Source organism: Falco cherrug, chromosome 1 (assembly GCF_023634085.1).
Source record: "Falco cherrug isolate bFalChe1 chromosome 1, bFalChe1.pri, whole genome shotgun sequence".
NCBI lineage: Eukaryota > Metazoa > Chordata > Aves > Falconiformes > Falconidae > Falco > Falco cherrug.
Window position 1 is genome coordinate 46011563 of NC_073697.1, and position 18725 is coordinate 46030287.

At 38.2% G+C, this 18725-nt stretch overlaps 1 protein-coding gene across 2 annotated transcripts in view; it reads left to right on the forward strand.

Annotated features, from left to right (window-relative positions):
* Positions 1-18725, forward strand: part of UVSSA (UV stimulated scaffold protein A) — a 58498-nt gene that overhangs the window by 24258 nt on the left and 15515 nt on the right. For both annotated transcript variants that reach the window (XM_055717148.1, XM_055717196.1), the window contains exons 7-9: positions 151-262; positions 14209-14386; positions 15569-15721. In XM_055717148.1, the coding sequence (XP_055573123.1) occupies positions 151-262; positions 14209-14386; positions 15569-15721 (443 nt within the window). The remainder of the gene's footprint in view (positions 1-150; positions 263-14208; positions 14387-15568; positions 15722-18725) is intronic.

The window sequence follows — 18725 nt, forward strand, 5'->3', positions numbered from 1 at the left end:
TATGTAATTAGGAAAATACTCTTGACACAGAGCGGTGTCGGTAGGGCTATCAAGACATCTGTGAAATACTTTCAATGTGAAGGGAAATGGGAAATGAAAAGCAGTCTTCATATTTAAAATAAAATAAAAACAACTGAAATATCTCTGTAGATGAAAGCCTTGGATGATGATGATGACAGTGAGGACGACGATGAATTTGTGGAGGTCCCCGAGAAGGAAGGTTATGAGCCTCACATTCCAGACCACCTGCGTAAGGAATATGGTGAGTTTGCCCAGCTGTGACAAGCTTTATCCCTGCATGTTACTGCTGCACTAAAGTAAATAAACAGCCATTCTGAAGTAATAAAGTGATCAGCGGTGTGGGTAATCTCTGACTGCTATGAGGAAGTCATTACATAGATATGGGAACAGCGATTGGCTGTAGATAAACAAATACTTTCTAGGAGCAAAAGCAACTGAGATGAGAAGCTTATTTCATTCCATCATGTTCCACTGTACTTTAGAGCTCGAAACAACCCTGTGTGTGTTTATAAGTGTGCTAAATGCATACTCCGAGCCAAGGGATTGCAAAGTAAAGCTGTAAATGAGCCTGAATATTAGAAATACTGGTAACAGTCTGGTGAGATGGGATAAGGTTTTCTATCACCTGCATTAATAGCCGTTGGAGATCCACAGCGACTTCCTCCCATAGGGTGGCCAACTCACGGCTCAGAAAGAAGGCTTTTTTTTGTTTGGGTATTGCTATCACAAGATATTAAATGAAGCTCAGACTTCAAGTGCAGAATTACAGCCACTGAACACATACCAGATGACAAGATACGATCTTGCCTTCTTTTAATGCATTCTAAAGATTATTTTTTTTAAATAAAGATATACTTATAACATGTTTTTGTGAAATTGAGAGGGGAGTTGCTGAGGAAAGTTCAACTTAAGTAATTAAATTTCAGTGCACTATTCCTTGCCCTTTGCACATCTAGCTTATTAAGTGTCTGTGGCTTTGCCTCTGTGTAGCACTTTGTATTGTAAGATTCAAAAGATTTCAGTACATTTTAGAGGAGAGGGTAGCTGCCATCGCATGGAAGTTAATCTTGGACACTGTAATAAGTTTCTTACTCCTACATTTCTCCATGAGTATTTATGTAAGACTGGGGCTGTGTTATGCCTTTTTCAATCCTGTTCATGCTTATTTTTAACTTATCTGTGGTTTCCATCGTAAAAGTCAGGCTGCAGCTATTACCTGTGTAAGCCAAATGTCTCTTTTTGCTGAAGAGGTGTGTACCTGTGTAAACCCAAGATGATGTAGCTCAATTACTTTTTTACTGTCTTCTGCCAACAAATTTGGCTACAGACAGTGAAAGGTGATCAGTAGTGATAACCTGTAGTGGCTGGGGTCAGCTCAAGGATTTGTCCAGGTGTGAAGTCCTGCTAGTGCCTCTGTCTATCCCACCTAAACTTAACCTACCAGGACAACCTGGGAAGTAAGGCCTGCATTGGTTATCTGTGTTCCTTACCTAATGACTTGGCAGCAAGTCCAAGTGGCTAGTTCCAGTTTGTTTGAAGGAGCTATATGTCTTCATTCCTCCATGCCTTTAAAGTCAGTGGAAATTAGTGACTCTGTAGAGGACTGAGATTAGTGCCCTAGTGAGCAGGTAGCTGCAATGTGGTTTGGCATGACTCTGAGCATATGTGTTGCTTGGAACAGTCTGTAGGCACTTACTTTGTCCAACCAAGAGTTGGGGAAGGTGAAGTGGAACGGGCAGTGTTGAGATAGGGAAATGGGAAGTGGAAGTGTGTGTTAAACAAGAACACAGAACAGTGATGAAGGGCTGCAGGACACAAATGCAGGAACGGGACAGTTTTTTATTTTTTCTTGTTTGTGGTAAAAAATGTATTGTGATAAAACTATACCAGTATATGTTGGCTATCCCGATTACCTCAGTCTTGCAATAAATACTGGATAAATTCTAATTGTTGCTAACAGTGGGACTTTTGGAATACAGTGAGAGGGGTGGCAGTCACCCCAGACAGTTGAGAAAAGCTTCTCATGCTTATGTGGCTAATGGAGTCCAAAAACATTGGTAGTGTAGTAAATGAATGAGCAAATGAGGTTAGTTATTAACATAGCTATGGTTGTTCTTTGGATATTTTTTTTCCTTGCTTTGTTGGTATTTGTTGTACCAAAACTGGTATTTTCTTAATACTTCCAGGTGCTGGAACTTGTTTTCCTTATCTCTAACAGCAGCCTGATGAATCCTAACATGCAAAAGTTCTGTTTGTACTTGCTAACTTCCACCGGAAGTGAAATGTATGCGTATCTTCACTTTCCTTCCCTGTCTTCCTCGTGGACACACATATTTTTTAAAATAAAGCAGCTTACCACCCTTTGTACTACATTAACACAGTACTTTGCTCCCATTTGAATTCCTTTTCATGGAAAAGGACAAAAGAAGAAGCCTACTATCTACTCAAGGATACTTTAAGAAAAAAATCTGTATAAAATGGATTAAGAAATTTCTAATTAGTATTTAAACTATTGCTGATAGGAAAATACATTATAGTGAAGAAGCCAATCAATCAGAAAACAAAACCTCTTATTTTGTATACATCTAGTTATGTGGGAGATAATGGTCATGCTTGGCTGTTCTTTATCTAATGTGTTTGTTTAAAATAGCGTTTTGAAAGAAGTGCACCATTCTTAAAGTTTCTGAAGTCATTCAGCTGTTCTTGCAGCCATTTAGAATTACTATGTAAGCTCCCAGTGCAGGACAATCTGAAAACAATTCAGAATTGCTGAAAAGAATTCAAGCAGTCTTGGAGTCATAGAACGGTTTGGGTTGGAAGGGACCTTTAAGATCATCTAGTTGCAACCCCTGGTCTTTTTAGCATGTGCTTTCTTGTCTTCTCTGTACTTAGATGTGTTTCTGGACCAACTGGTTGGTTACTAGTTCAAAATCTATCTGAGAAGCTGATATGTAACTATTGCATAAGCCAGCTGATTTATGTGTAAGTACTTCACGTCTGCATGAGGAAAATGGAGAACTCTATTTGCTCTGCTGGATTCTGTTCTGCATGTGTTTTTAATACACAAAACAAAATAAGCATCCCTTTGGCACATTTTGTTTAGAAAAGTGAATTATCATATTAAAATACACAAGAATATATTGACCTCATAGTAGCACATTATCATTGAGAGCTGGCTGTGTTTAGACAGCCACCTGTCTAATTAAATATGGTACTTTGTTCCATGTGCAAATGCAGGTATCATAGCAGTGACTTAAGCTTTATCTTAATATCATTCAGGTAGGATTTTGCTACATTTCTTTAGTTCATGAGGACTCCAAGCTAAGAAAATAAACCTCTGTGAATGTGAAATGTTCTAACTGGAACATTAAGCCTTCCATGTAAAATAAAATCTGTTATGTGGAAGGCATGAACAGTTTAAAACTTTTTCCCTGTGTTGTTACTTTTCCTGAACAAACTAGGAAAAGTGAACAGCTCCTCAGATTAACATTTTATAGCAAACGGGAGAAACAAAGTTGTAAAACATGACTATGGAAATGAATTGAAATGTGACTTTTAAATTATTGATTTAAAAGTCACTTTATTCCCTTTCACTTCTCTTAGGAAAATGGAAGTATCCAACCAACAAAGTAAATTTCAAGCTGAGATGCTATTTCTGATGATGCATACATTTATTTGGTTCTCTTGAGATCTGAAAAGTTTGGGAAAAAAAAATTAGACAGGAAGTCTTGTATGCATAAGTATAGACATGTGCAGTTGTATTTGTATATATGTAGTTGATGATATCAAAATTGATGATGATATTTAATATATAAATGAACTGAGCATAGGTACAGTTTGGGTGGAGGGAGAATTGAACAAGTCAATTTAAATCTCCATGTAGAAGATGAAATGTAAATTTGTTAAAAGAATTTAGGTGATTAGATAACTGAAGTGTGAAGATATAACCCATTAGGGGTGTCATGCCAAATTAGCATTACCAGACTTTTAACGACTTCCCATTTGTATAATCCTTATTTACACTTGCACCTGGTGTCTGCAAGACAAGAGACTGGCCATCCTGTGGTACCACAGGGCCATTTAAAATACATTGTGTGGCTAAAGAGAAATACTGGGCTGAAAAAGAAACAACACTGTAAAAATAATTTCCATAGGATTACTCTGGTTCTCAGCACTCTTCACCTATGTTGCTTATAGACATTGAAGAGGAATGTGCCCTTGTATGGCTAGTATTGCTAACCTCCTAAAAATTGAGGCATTATTCATTTAAAAGAAAGCTTTATGGGGAGATAAAATACTGTTTGCACTTGAGATTTCCCATATTGCAGACTTCGCTGGTCAGCTGTCGGTTGCATTGGCTTAAAGCCTTAAGATGGATAAGGTAAGGGGTGGAACTGTGCAGTTTCTGATGTTGTTCTTGTGCTATGGACAGAATTTGGTGCTGGTGCCAGGATGAGATTCCTTCCGGCCCTTTGGGTGGTCTTGACATAGCTTGTAGCTGAGCTCTGAACTGCATAGGAAGTGATCAGTTTTGAGATAGGCTTTTCCACATAAAACCAGAACAATTCTAGGATCTAGTTCAAAGCAGCCACCTCCAGCAACTGTTGTCTACTAACGGGTTTTATTAATGCATAATTTTTGTCTGTGTCTCAATGCATGCATTCACGAACATACTTATACGATACTACATTGAGGTACAGGGAAGATCTATTGCCGTTTTACAAGTCATGACATGAGGAAGTCATCTGACTTGAGAATATTAGCATGGAAGCAGTCTACTGGTTATCAGGTTTCAGCCTTATCCAAAATTATATAAAAAGTTACTGTACAATCAAGAGCACAAACCATTATTTCAAATCTGGTTAATCAGATTTTGTCTAGTATTTGAGCCTTAAGCCAAAATGTTTTTAGGTCCCTGACAGCTACTTCAGCCATTCACATTGCATCTTAAATCCTGCCTGGGATTTCTTTCATATTGGGATCAAAGCTGCATTTCTGAAATCCCAAGGGCTAGTTCTGCCCATTTCAGAAATTCTTCCCTCTTCCCATCAGAGTGATGTGCCTTTGTGGCTTAGATGTCCCCACACTGCTTTTCCTAATCTGATGGTATCTGGGCCATGTCTTTTCTATGTGTTAAGTAGCTGCTTTTTTTTTTAGTATGAAATGTCATAGCAACATGGGAAAGAAGGCTTATACCCTGGTTGAACAAATAAGGTGTAAAACTAAGACTGTTTCCATAGGAGAGAAGTTGCCACCTGTTTTTTTACATAGAATTGGGAGTGCTTCAGACTACACAAGCTATTCTAGTGCAGCTATTACTGAGCATTTTAGAAACAAGAATAAGATTGCTCTTGAGACCATTAAAGGTGTGGGGGTTTTATAGCTTTTGCATCTTCTTTGAAGCCTGTGTTAGAAATAACAATAAAATACTGCATAGACTAATGCATGATGCCGTCTTCAGATTTGAAGCAATAAAAATCGTGTTTTGGGGCATTTATTCAGACAATTGCACTTGTTTGTATTGACTAGGTACATGCTACTCTGCACCTAAGCAGCAGACTTCTCTGTATATTGTTTTTGAAAGTTTTGTTCTCTCGACTGGTGTCCATCAAGACATGCAGAGGACACACCGATTACAAGCAAAGTTGCCTCAGAAATGTGGAATATAATAAAATCATCATTGCAGATTAAAAAATAGGAAAAATAATCACCAGTTTATTGGAATCGGATTCTTTTATTTGCTACAGATAAGATTTTCTAAATACTTTTAAACGTTTTCATTTGTGTGGTCAAGTATTAATGTTTCATCTGTGCCACACTGAGAACAATTACCCTAAATTTGAAGCCTTGCATGTTATCTAACGACATGTGTTGATGTGTAGCTTCACTATGCCAACTCTTTCTTAGCTCTATCTACTTCATTTTTGATGCAGGAAGTAGAAAAAGTGTTTTCAGTTACTATGTACGACACTAATGTGCTCTTTTATCCTCCATCTAAATGAAGTTTCTCCCATAAAGACTGTTTTGCTGTTTTATACAACAGATTTAAAGCTAAACATGGCAATGCATAGGGCATGTATGCAGATGTTAACAAGGTGAAGTAGAAACCACTTGTTTTGACCTGTGGCAAAATGATGGCTTTCATACTGGTCTTTTTTCCTCCAAAGAAGACTAACAGAGATTTGGTTAATACAGAATGATTAGCTGTTGATTTTACAGTTAGGTTTTCCTCTATTCTGTGGGAGTTTTTTTAATAGTACGCATTAAAATCTTCTGGAAGTAATGGGGGAAAAGCAGAGATCTTTGGTGTTGACTTCACATCCTGAACTATAGAATCTAAACACCTGTGAAATGCTCGGTGAAAGTTTTTGTTTTCAGTGCTTATTACTCGTTTAGGAAAATACTTCTAGTTTTCTGTTGGTAGGATTGATTAGGGTTCCCTGGTGTGAGGCATACTTTGAAAAACTTACTAAAAGTAATTTTGTAATAGCTTTTGAAATGGTAGGGTGTTGATCAAGTCTAGGCTTCTACAGGAGAGAGGGAGATTATTACGGCAATGACCATGAAGTAGACTTGACTCAAGGATGACTCAATGCAAATAAGAGAGCAGAATTGTGTGATTGATACAGCAGTTTCTGTTGCTAATGCGTAGCTGTATTTCATACATAATGTAAGGTGGGTTTATTTGGGGCGAGATTGTCTGAAGAACAGTTTGGCCAATTGTTTTCATCAGCTATAGGCCATAAGCATGTGCATCACCATCATTAAACAAATAGCTAGTACTTTCTTAGCATATACAAGTAAAGTATTTAATTATGGGTTTACAAGTGATATTGCCTCATTACATTGGCATGCGTTGAATATATCTGTATATGGACAAACACATAGAATCATAGAATTGTTTAGGTTGGAAAAGACCTTTAACATTGAGTCTAGCTGTTAACCCAGCACTGCCAAGTCCACCACTAAACCGTGTCTCTGAGCACTACATCTACACGTCTGTTGGGCAGAACTTTACCCAAACAAGCATTAAATCCTCATCCCACCTCCTAAGACTTTTCCCTGCTGTCTTGGCAAGCCACTGAATTTTTGTGAGTCAGAAATAATGATACCTCTTCACTTAGCAGCATGAGAGTGCGGAAAGGAGAATATTGCTTGGCAACACTAAAACCCTACCAAGCTTCTATTAATCATGGATTTCTGAACCTGCTTCTCCTTTGTGTGCTTTATCATCATGTTCACAGTTGTTCTATATAGCTACACTTAGGTCAATAATTTAGTAAAACTTATTATAATGCAGTATTTGGAATGAAGATAACTTTGCACACTTACAAAAAACCCCATGATTAACACTTCCAATAAAATACTGCTGCATCCGCGTGGAAGTACTGACTGTAGATATTTCTTCTGATGCATCCTAATCAGTTGATCGTGCAAACTCTCCTTACTTTCAGGCAGGATCCTTCTATGTAAGTAAGGAACCCAGAAAATCTGACAGGATGTGGGATATATATTGGATTGGTACTAAAATTCTTAGAAATTAATAGCCATTGCACAGGATGTCGATACACTTCCGAGTAGTTTGCAGCAGTAGTATACCTCATAGGAACTATGCAATGGCCAGGGACTGCTAAATAAGCAAGAAGTTTAAAAGATCAGGCAGTAAAGTGTAGAAAGGTTTTAACCCAAACTCTGCTGCTTTAATTTATTCTGATTCTTAACTATGATAGTAGAACAACAATAAATAGTGTTAATTAATGAGAGTTAACATTATAACAAATTAACATATTCTGTAATTCCAGTAAGCCAAACAAAGTTTTTATGTAATGTTAATGAACTCTTCTAGTTAACTAACATAGTTATCTTTTTTTCTTTAATTTGAATTTCCCAAGTAGAACTCTAAAATTTTAGATCAACATTAATGAGCATAGCTGCATTCAAAGGCTCTGGGGACTCCTTATTTTGATTGTTTAAAATACTTGATTATAAAATACCCTTTGACAACTCTTAAAGTAGTGTCATTTATACAGAAGTATTAATATGTACAGTTGTCCATGTGATAAGTTGCTTTGAATGCACACACAGCTTGTGTGCTGTGAGTATATTTGCTAAAGCCACCTCTGGCATTTCAGCATCCTCCCCCAGCAGCTGCAGACAGCGATTTGTGTGGTGGCGTTCAAGGGTGAGATAAGAAACTGTGTCTATCTAAAATTAAAGAGGAAGTTTTCTACCACAATAAAAGGTAAGACTTTTAGTCAGTATTGTCCCTGTATGAATGCTTCTAAGGTTTTGTTCATAACAGATATTTTTTTATTAATTTTTCCCCTCACTTTAGAGTTCTGTGTAGATGAAGTGACACTAATAAGAAAAAAGATATTTTTTTTTCAAGTTAGAGACAGATTAAATTTGATCCTAATAAAAAAAAAAAACCACAACAATCAAAACTGACTATTAATTCGTGATGTCTTCATAAAGATCAGTTATCTGTTAGGGCTGACATACAATTCAAAACTCTATTCCTTATGAGCAGCAAAACCTTTAGAGATAATGAAATCTTCCTCTTATATGAACACCTACGTTAATTTTGTTCACACACACATTTGTGCACGGAGGAGTATAGCAAAACTGATTCTGAAATGCTGAAGCTGTTCAGAAGCATTGCCCCACACATTGACTTGAACCCCCTGGTCTGCAAGTCTATGTGAAGCAAGTTTTGCAAAATTCTGTTCCCTTAGCAGTAAAGCTTACTGCACTTACTGAGTTAAAATACATGCAGGTTTTTTTCATTGCAAGCACAGTAGAGGGTAAGTGCGGAAATACTGTACCTGAACTGCTGGGTTTTTCTGGCTGTCTTGGAGAATGTCTGTACTAATATAAATGGCATATATTTGGCTTGACTAAGATTCAGCAAATGGGAAACCGAAACTATTATCATTTTTTCAGGAAAGTTGAAGTCCATAATACTTGTTTATATTCTATCTCTGTTTTTTCTATTAAACTTAAGTGAATCTGAAGTAGCTAGATTTCGTCTAAATCCACACAGCTGAGGAAACCTGTGCTTGCTCTTTCTCTGAGGGGCTTTTATCTCCCCCTAATCCCACCATTTCTGTCAGGACATAATCTCTTTCTCAAATTTACATTTTAATTACAAGGCCAGCTGAACTAGCTAAAATCAATAATGTCAGCATTCAGCAACCTAACTTCAGCTGAAACCCCAGCCTCTCTCTTTCCTTCTATCGATTTATCTTGTGAACACGGTCTACTTTATTGCTTCAGGCAAATAGGTGCCATTTGGTCAATTTAAACAAAAAAGGGGATTTGAACATTTTTATGATTCTTTCTAAAAGCTGCTATCGGAACAATTTGAACCCAGGTACTGTAGCTGTGTTAAATAAGACACACAGAACAGAATTCTGAAGAGGAATTTGACTTCTAAAATGGTGCTTAATGTCATCTGTCTTAAAAAACAAAACAAAACAAACAAACAAAAAAACCAAAAAAACCCCACAACCCACCCTGATATTGGATACCATTCAGCTAGGGCTGTCTGCATGGTGACTCTTGTCTATATCTTGTTAGGAAAAACTAATTTTATAAACAAGTATTCTTTAAAAAAGTGCACAGTAGAGGTGGTGTTACTGATGTCGTAGTGTATTTACTTTCAGCCATTTTTCTGTTAATGGTTTAAAATAAGAAATCAATGGGAAAATATTTTGTTCTTGTAACTTAAGAATTCCTGTATTGATCTTTTAGATGTGATTTTATCTATCTAAATGTCACATTGTCTGTTTATCTCTCTTGCCGTTTTGGTGTGTTGCTGACTGCTTGTCTCTGCTGTTCCTCTCCTCCCCCTGCCCTTAACCCCCCCACCCCCAAATCAGTGTAGTGAATGAGCAATCATGCTTTCTGTAAACAAAATAGGAAAAAATTAGAAAAAAACCCCTAGGATTCTCTGAGAACTTTTAATACATATGGACATATCTCTCTGAAGAGGAAAAAAGGTAGCACATTCCTGCTATCTTCTGACTTTGAGACAATTTATAAATAGTACCCATACAAGTGCTCTCAAAACCATTGCTTTAAACAATGCTTTTCAGAAAGGTATTCTTTAAAAAAAAAAAAGGCAATTTAACATGCTGAATACATGTAGGCAATTCCTCATTACAGATACAGTCTATCACATATTTTTGTCAGCTGACATTGTTCATGCCAAATAGCCTGTTTATAACTGTTTCTGTCATAGAAGGAAATTTACTTTTCCAGAACTTGGTAATTCTAAGGTGTGGTTATAACAGTCTTTTGGGTTAATTCTGTTTGATACAAAGCACCCGAGAAGAGCTTTTTCCCTTTCTAGCCTATGACAGGAGCTGAGATTAAGTCCTATCCTGCCCCCTTTCTAGATATATAAATTCAAGATTGCTCCCTCAATGTTTTATTGAAGTGCCGTTAAAAAAACATTTTTGTGGAGGCACTATTATCCCTCTTGAATGGCAAGTCCACAGCCTTATAAGTGTCATGAGATAAATACCTAGGCTAAATAGTGAAATAATTTATCTGCTTAGTTCCATCTATTATTCTTAATTGTCATCTCATATGGTTTGGGTTGGAAGGGACCTTAAAGATCACCTAGCTCCAACCCCCTGCCATGGGCAGGGACACCTTCCACTAGATCAGGTTGCTCCAAGCCCCACCCAGCCTGGCCTTGAACACTGCCAGGGATGGGGCATCCACAGCTTCTCCAGGCAGCCTGTGGCAGTGTCTCACCACCCTCACAGTGAAAAATTTCTTCCTGTTAACCTAATGTAAATCTACCCTTTCAGTTTAAGTCGTTACCCTTGTCCTATCACTACATATGCTTTCCTTGTCCTATCAATACATGCCTTTTCCCTTGTTGCTGGTCCTTCTGCTAATTTTGAGACCCTTTTCCAATGCACAGATTAGTCCTTTAAATTTATTTATTTTTTAGCCATGTTCTTTAAAGCCTTGTTGACTTAGGGAAGGGAAGTTAGATGACAAGGTGAATGTGGCATGTTCATCGCTTTTGTTAGAGTATGTGACATGGGAGTAGTAGTGTCAGGCATGTGCAGCAGCAGCAGCACCAGCCAACAGCAAGATGGCCTGTGTCTGTCTACAGCTGGTGGGCAGGTTCTAACCTCCAAGCTGAGAGCATAAAAATTAAAAGGGGTGATCCTTCTTTGCATCACAGTCCATGCTAACTTCAGTCCCCAGGAAGCATTGGACAGCTTGAGCAGCATTGTCTTTTCCAGATGCACAGCCTTAGGAATGTGGGCTTGGGTTTTGAGGTGTTTTCCAGAGAATAGAACAAGGAGTCAAGGAAGATCTGGGTTGGACACTGGCTTCAGACTGCGGTGTGTGTCTTTTTGTCCACTCTGCAGTGCTTGCTGCCTGTGAACGTTTGGATGGTTAGGTACTTGCTGAAGCATTTCTGGGACTGCCACTGGACTGGCATTACTGAAATACCCACTCACAGATGTGCGTTCACTCCTGTGGGGTATCTACATGATACTCAAGTAGCCTTTTCTTACAAAAGGTGGAATGTGTCTGCCTGCCAGAGCTGGGTCTGGTCTCTCTATGGACATGGGCAAATACTAGCATGTACATGTTGCATCACAGATATACTTGCCTCAACCATCTTGTTAAAGTGGTCCATATTTTTCTTTGTCATACACTGGATAAGCAGAAGGAGTATATTAAGCAGAGAGGTCTCTATGAATGCTTATTTACTGCTGATGGCTAGTGCTCTCATCCTCTTCCCTTCTACATAGCTGGTTACCTTCCCCCTTGTTTTGAGAGGAGCAGGCGTACCATCTGCCACAGTTGTCATTACTGGCCTCTGCCCTGAATTGCCTTGCCCTTAAAACATTTTTCTTCATTGTTAGCAGTATAAGCCATACTAGAGAGAGACATGGGATTTAGATGGTCTTAGAGTCCTCATCCTTGAGAGTATTCTGGGGTGTTCTGTCTTCTCTGGAGTCAGTTGTATTCAGAAGATCTAGGAATAACTGAAGTGACCGCTCACTGTATGCAGCAAAATTTAAAGGCTACACGTGCACATGAGCCAGATCCAACAGGATTTCTGCTTTCATTTTCCTCCCCTTCTGAGGGGCTCCAACTTTTTGGATTTTGAATTGGAATTGTCAGCTCTCTCTGGGGAGCGGATATCCAGGAACTAGGTTAAGCAGGGGGGGTTGACAGGACATCCTTCTCGGTGCCCTAAGCTTGGAGCCTTGGAAAGCAAGGAGAGGCCATTCCCTGCACAAGGACTCAGCCTCTGATCTAGGTACTTGGAAGATGTAGACCCATACGTACCTGGGGGTGGATCTAGAAGGTTACTACCTCAGCAGCTTAACCTGTGGCTTGAGTCAGGCAATGCATTCTGTGTTCATACCCTGTAGGTTTGGTGCAAATGAATCAAGGACAGGATGAATTGCTGGAAGGCCTTACAAGGTAGGAGAGGTCAGGGCAAGTTTCTGTAATGTTGTTTGTGAAAAATATGTTTTTCTCTGAAATGAAAACATATTGTGTATCAAAGCTACCTGCCACTATGGATCCTGCAATTTCCCACTTAAAGGGCAGGTCATAGATGCCGTGTTAGCTTTTCCCTTTGTAGTTGATACCTTTTGATCCATTTAATGACTAGCAAACAAATTAGCAAAGCAAGAATACTTCTGGTTACAGCTTCAGGGCTGGCTAGAAGTGGGCAAGAGACTAGAAGTTCCAAATAAATAATGGCTAAAACATTTTAGGTAAATTCTGATTGCTTTTCATAATAAGGCTGAGATAACTTGCTGAAAACTTCGGCTTTGTGAAATCATGAGGTTTTGTGTTAATTTAGGGGGATTTTGAGGGTTGGGGTCTTGCATTTCAATCAATTCTGTTACAAAAAGGCTTTCCGATGTGGCGGGTGTAGTCTATTACATTAGCATGAGGGATCATAGCTTTCCATTTTTAGCTGTTGTTGGCTGAAAAGTTCGTTACTACTGCCAGCTAATAGAGTTGCTTCTGTAGCTCAGTGGGTAGAGGCATGTGCTGTCTAACTGCTTAGTCTATCTAATTGCATCATTACAGTCTGTGTTGACTGTCTAATCTAGCTGTATGAAGTAATTAAGATGCCCCACCACTGAGCTGCTGGTGCTGAACATCAACGCCTGGTACTGCCTTGCAGTGGGCTTGTTCCTTAGGTGTAGCTTAGGCATTTACTGTCTTTTAATCTTACGCTGTGGGTATACTCATTGCTTATGCCAGCACTTTAGATATTTATCTTGGCAGATTGTGTGGTTTAGCAGCTGTGAAAGAAGAATGTTCTCTAGATAATTCTGTTTGCAGATATATTTAGGAATCAAAACTCAGCTATTCTCAGTGGTGCTGCCTCTTAACAAATCAGGAAGAGAAAAAAAAGCTGTTTTGTTTTATGTTCTCAGCTCTAAAAGGTCAATGTGGTAGCTGAGAATCACTAAAGAACAGGGAAGTGCCTCATAGACACTGTTTTTTCACTGGGTGTGCTTCCCCCACCAGCCTTGCTGGGTAACGGTGGTTCCTGTTCTTGTCAGTCATGTTGCAGTGAATCCCCCACCCAGGATGGTTTCTCCTTGCCAAGCTGTAGGAGTTTTAGCAGGACTTTTTTTGCTGAGACACCATGAAGAATTAATCTTAGCACACAGGAGGATATGGATGTATGCCTTTCCTTTTGCTTTTTACTGCTTTTAGACATCTTTTGGGACTCCAAGTATTAAACAGCAGTGCCAATAGTTCCTTTATTCTATTTTACCTTGATATAACCTTCAGTATAGAAATGATGTTCCAGCAAGCAGATGTTACCCTAGAAATTTGTATATAAACAGCAGTATTGCAGTTTAGGCAAAGATGTATTGTTAAAATCCTTCTTTCTAAGATGAAGTAACATCATAACATCATTCTTTGTCATACCACGTCATACAAATTTAAAAGTTGCTTTGCTGTACTTAGTTGCTCAATCTGTTTCTGCTCCAAAATAAGAAAAATTTCACAGGCAGAAATATCACTCTGAGTGGGATTGATGTCTAACACAAACTGAAAGTAGTAAGACATGTGAATCAGCATCCTGAGCTGTTTGGCCCCACTGTGAAACACTGAGGGTGGGAGAGGTGAATTGCTGCTAAGCGTCAGTTGGTTTGGTTTTTTTTGCAGGGCTAGAACCCCAGTCACCTCCTAAAACACTGGTGGGGAAGACATCAATAGGACCAGCTCCAACGAGCTCCAGTGCCCATCTGAAAAGGGATGAAGATGAACTTGATCCAACCTGTGCAGCTGCTACACTGAAACTTATTAGAGACAAGTTACCGAAATTACCACGTCTATGTGCCAGGTTATCTTTGTTTTAGTTCTTGTAGAAACCTCTTGCTCTTACTTGTATGTATTAGTCAGAAAAGCACTCATGAACTAGGCAAACTGCTAAGGCTGTCTTTTGTAAGTGATTGCACCAGGACCTTAAGGAAACTTTTATTACTTACTTGATTTAGGTTTTATGTGGTGTAAATACCCTCTATGAAAACATGAAGTGTTCCCTTCTCTCCTAATCAAAAAACTTAGGCCCATTTATTGGGATTTATTTTTGGTTTGCAACTAAACAGAACACATCCTAACACTGAATTACCAAGAGATGGCTGAAACTACTTTCTTCCTAGTGAGTTATGCTGTCAGTGCTGCTTGGAGACATGTTACACTGATTCCAAAGACATGTTTGTTGTCAATCCTGTTCAAAGCTTGGTGAAACTCCAGTCTTTTCTAGCATTTATCTGTGATTTGGGGATAAGACTGGAATAAGCTACTTAGTGGTGTGTTCCTGAAAAGGTATTTCTACATTGCCCAGGAAAGCCCCCAAACCCTAGCAAACCGGAATGTAATCTGAGAAAAGTTTGCTTCATTGGAACTCCAGAGTTTGGGGTATTCAGGTGTATATTTTTACTAATAATCTTTAAAAAATTTAATGTTTCAGTAAGGTGACTAAGACCATTTGAAGCTCTGTCAGTGACTACCCAAGGTCTCCATAGTAGTACTGTTTTTTGAAGACTAAGGAATTCTGCAGTGGTGCTGCACAATGAGTATTCTAAGTCTGCAAGATGGAATTTTGTCAACAAAAGAAAGACTTTGCAATCTGTGTGACTGCCATGCAAACATGGGCATGAGTTTACAGAAGCAAGACCTTCCTAAAAATGGTTTGCAATATCATGTCTGTAGCTCCTGTTAAGAGCACAGCATGCGTGATCCACTGCTGCCCCCATTAGATCTCTAGGCTTCTCACCCACGGTGTAATATTGGTTGGCTAGTTCTCACTGAATGTGCAGTTGAGCTCCATGGTGCTGTATGCAGAGTCTGTGGTGGTGTGCTCTGTATGCTTAAAAAAAACAAAACAGACAACCCTGTAAAGGTGGTTGTAGTCCTAGATTTAAGGTAATATTAGTGTTGCTTTGAAAATCTGATGAAAACAGAGAAAAAGTTGGGATCATTGCTGTTCTGTATTGACTTTTATCATATTTTTTTTCTCCAGTGAATCTGTAGCTACTGAGCCAGCAGCCTTGGAAGAGCCTGACTGTAGGAGAAAAAAACTAGAAGAGGAAAGAGCTAAGGCTCCCTTCATGCCTTTTGGATTAGATCTTCACTACTGGGGACAGAATCAGCCAAGTGCTGGGAAGATTCTCAAGTAATGCTTCTCTTCTTCTAAGACAAATTAAACAAATATATAGATTTACTTGTAGTCAGAGGTCATGCAGTGGGGTGACTGCTATTTCTTTTGATAATTACTTTTCTGCTTTCCCTTGTGTTGTAGAACCCATAAACAAAGTCAGAAATTCTACCTTTAAATGTTATTTGTTTTGAGAAGATGTGATACTAATTAAATATCCTTTGATGCTTCAAAGCACTTTTTTTTTTTTCCTGCTCTTTTCATGTTTATGTATTATTTGCAGCATGGCATCACTTACTCCAGTTTAAATTGGTACCTCATTATGCAAAGTGCTATGCAAGTGCAAGATAGACGTTCTCTCTGCTGGAGAGTTTACAGTCCAAATAAATATCAGGCGAGGTAGGAGAAAGGCTGGGGAGGTGTTGGGGGTGTTTTTCCTGACTTTACAGAGTGGGAACTGAGGAAATTGCTATGCTTGTTCAGTCACACAAGAAATTACAGGATTTCTTGTTATAGGGTCAAATCGTGTAACCGACAGTTACGGGATTTGAATTTGGATCTTTTGCTTTCCATTCTTGCCTGGGAAGGCTTTGTGTTTCTTGGACATGAAACGTTGCTGACTTAGGGAAAGATTTATCAATGCTGGGTAGAAGAGATAGTAGGTCTACATCAGAACTTATTTCTAGCAGTCAGTTCTTAAACCCCCTTTTTAGCACTAGTATTTCTATATGAAAGTTGGGGTGCAAAGTCCTCCCTCTATGTAGAAATTTCATTAGGTCCACCAGAACTTTAGTATCAGTATGTGCAATACTTGGCTTGGAAAAGGCAAAAATCGTAGACTGGGTGGGTTGCAAATCATACTGCTGAGAACAAGATTTTTACTTTTAAGCTTTTCTTACCAAAACAAACAAAAAACCCCAACCCATAATCATAGTCTTAAGACGGTGTTTGCAGAAAGAAACAAGAGGAAAGCTTTGCCCCTGTATCTGATTGCATAAAATGCTGAATATCTTTTAAATTATTGAAAGCCAGTGACATTTGATACATAATATGCTTTAACACAGTCACTCCAAGCTTTGGGTTCTGTCTCATGTGGTGTAAGCTCTTCAAAGCCTATAAAATGGTTAAGATTTTCAGCAGGGCTTTAAGAAGCATTTGTCTGCAATAACGTCAAAAAGGTAGTAAGGCTTTATTTTACATTGCAAATGAGTTATTCAAGTCATAAGTGAAATCAGAAGCATATTTCACTGCCTGTCTGCCTTGTGCTGTACTGTTTTATTTTTATGCTTTCCAATAAAATAGAGGGCACACTTTTGAACCTTATAGTCTATAACTACAGATATGACAATCTAACTAAAGATAATTTAAGTAACTTTGCACACACAATACCATTGACCCCTGAGTGTATTTATTGAAAAATTAAGGTGGTAGTTAGCCAACTCCTTTAACTTTTCTATATGCATGCATACTGTCTCTATAAGGTGCCTAGGAGAAAAAAGCAAACCCAAAACCCAGACAACACATACAGAATGTGTATGGAATTTGAATTTTTAGAATCTGAATTGGAAAAGCTTTCCCCTTCACCTATTTAACGCTATACTTAATTACAGCATTTACAATGAATTAAGATTTTGATAGTGAGACTGCAGCTACCAGGGAGATTATTTTCTAAAGGAGTTTTATTTAGCTGGTCAGTGGTGAACTGCCATCTTTTCTAGAAGTGACAGTAACTGTAGGCTTAACAAAAAGTTTGGACTGATCAGTTTCCCCTAGTTCCACCTTCACTCACAGAACTCATTCAACTAGTTTAAGAGCTCTTAAAATGAGTTTATAAAGCTGTAGTAGTACTTTTTTTATTGTTGTGGTTGGAGGGGTGTATGCTATGCCAGTTTAATCAGCTATTTTGGATAGCATGGGCTGGCCAAACTCATCTACTCTCCTCATTGAATTAAATTAGCTTACTCTTAGGATCAGAGTAAATTAGCTAGTGCAGCACTTCTTATGACTCTGACTAGGATATTTGAATTAGCTCATTTAATGCTTGCCCTGAGATCTCTGTATGCATCGTACTGGTTTTAGAATTTATATTTATTCAAGTTTTTTATAAGCTTCCTATCATCTTAGGAAATAGATATAAATTTGTTGAAAGGATGCAACATTTTTCCAGGAGCTGGACGTTCTTCTAAATTTCAGTTAACCATTACTTGTCTTTTATTTCTCCTAATACAAAGCTATATAATTTCCATTAAAGCCTCTTATTTGTCTAGATCAGTAACACTCTTTGTGAGGTGTTGATCTTCTAGCTGATGATCTGTTCCCCTTCTGATCTTACAAAACTGTTTTACTTGTCACATGCATCATTATTATTTTTTTTCAAAGATCTCATGTTCTGTCTTTTTAAAATGTTGCTTAAAATACAACAGCAGGAAATCAGAAAACTTTGGGAATTAGCACTGCTTTGTTCTTTTCTCACCTGTTTGTAAGTTGTGCTGGGAGAAAATGAGTTAAATGATTGTAGTAAACAATAATATCTATGAATATCTGTGTAGGAATCAGGCTATTTAAAGTCCAGTTCCTAAATACTGATTAATGATACATAGAGTAAACCATAATTTTCGTTTCCTTGAAATCTGTTGGATGCAGGTTTGGAGGGGTACAGGGACAGAAAAAATAGAACTTTTTTCTAATTGGAAACATTGGCATAGACAACTGTTAAATGCTTCTTCATTCTCATGTAACTGTAATTTGATAATTTAGAGGGGGAGGGGAGTTCAGACCACCAAAGAACAATAGAATTTTACTGAGATTCTGCAAGGCTACCTTGCGTATAGACGTCCTGTGTGGTGTCTTTCTAGCAATGCTTTTCCCTCCTTGTGTCTCTAAGGTTAGTAGCACAGAGCTAGCATTCAGTCTTGTTTTAAGGATTGTATTAAAACTAAGCAAATAAGAAATATATTTAATTCTTCTATTTACTGTCTATTTTATGGTCTTGCTGCATAGTTTCTGAAGCTGAAATACTTGA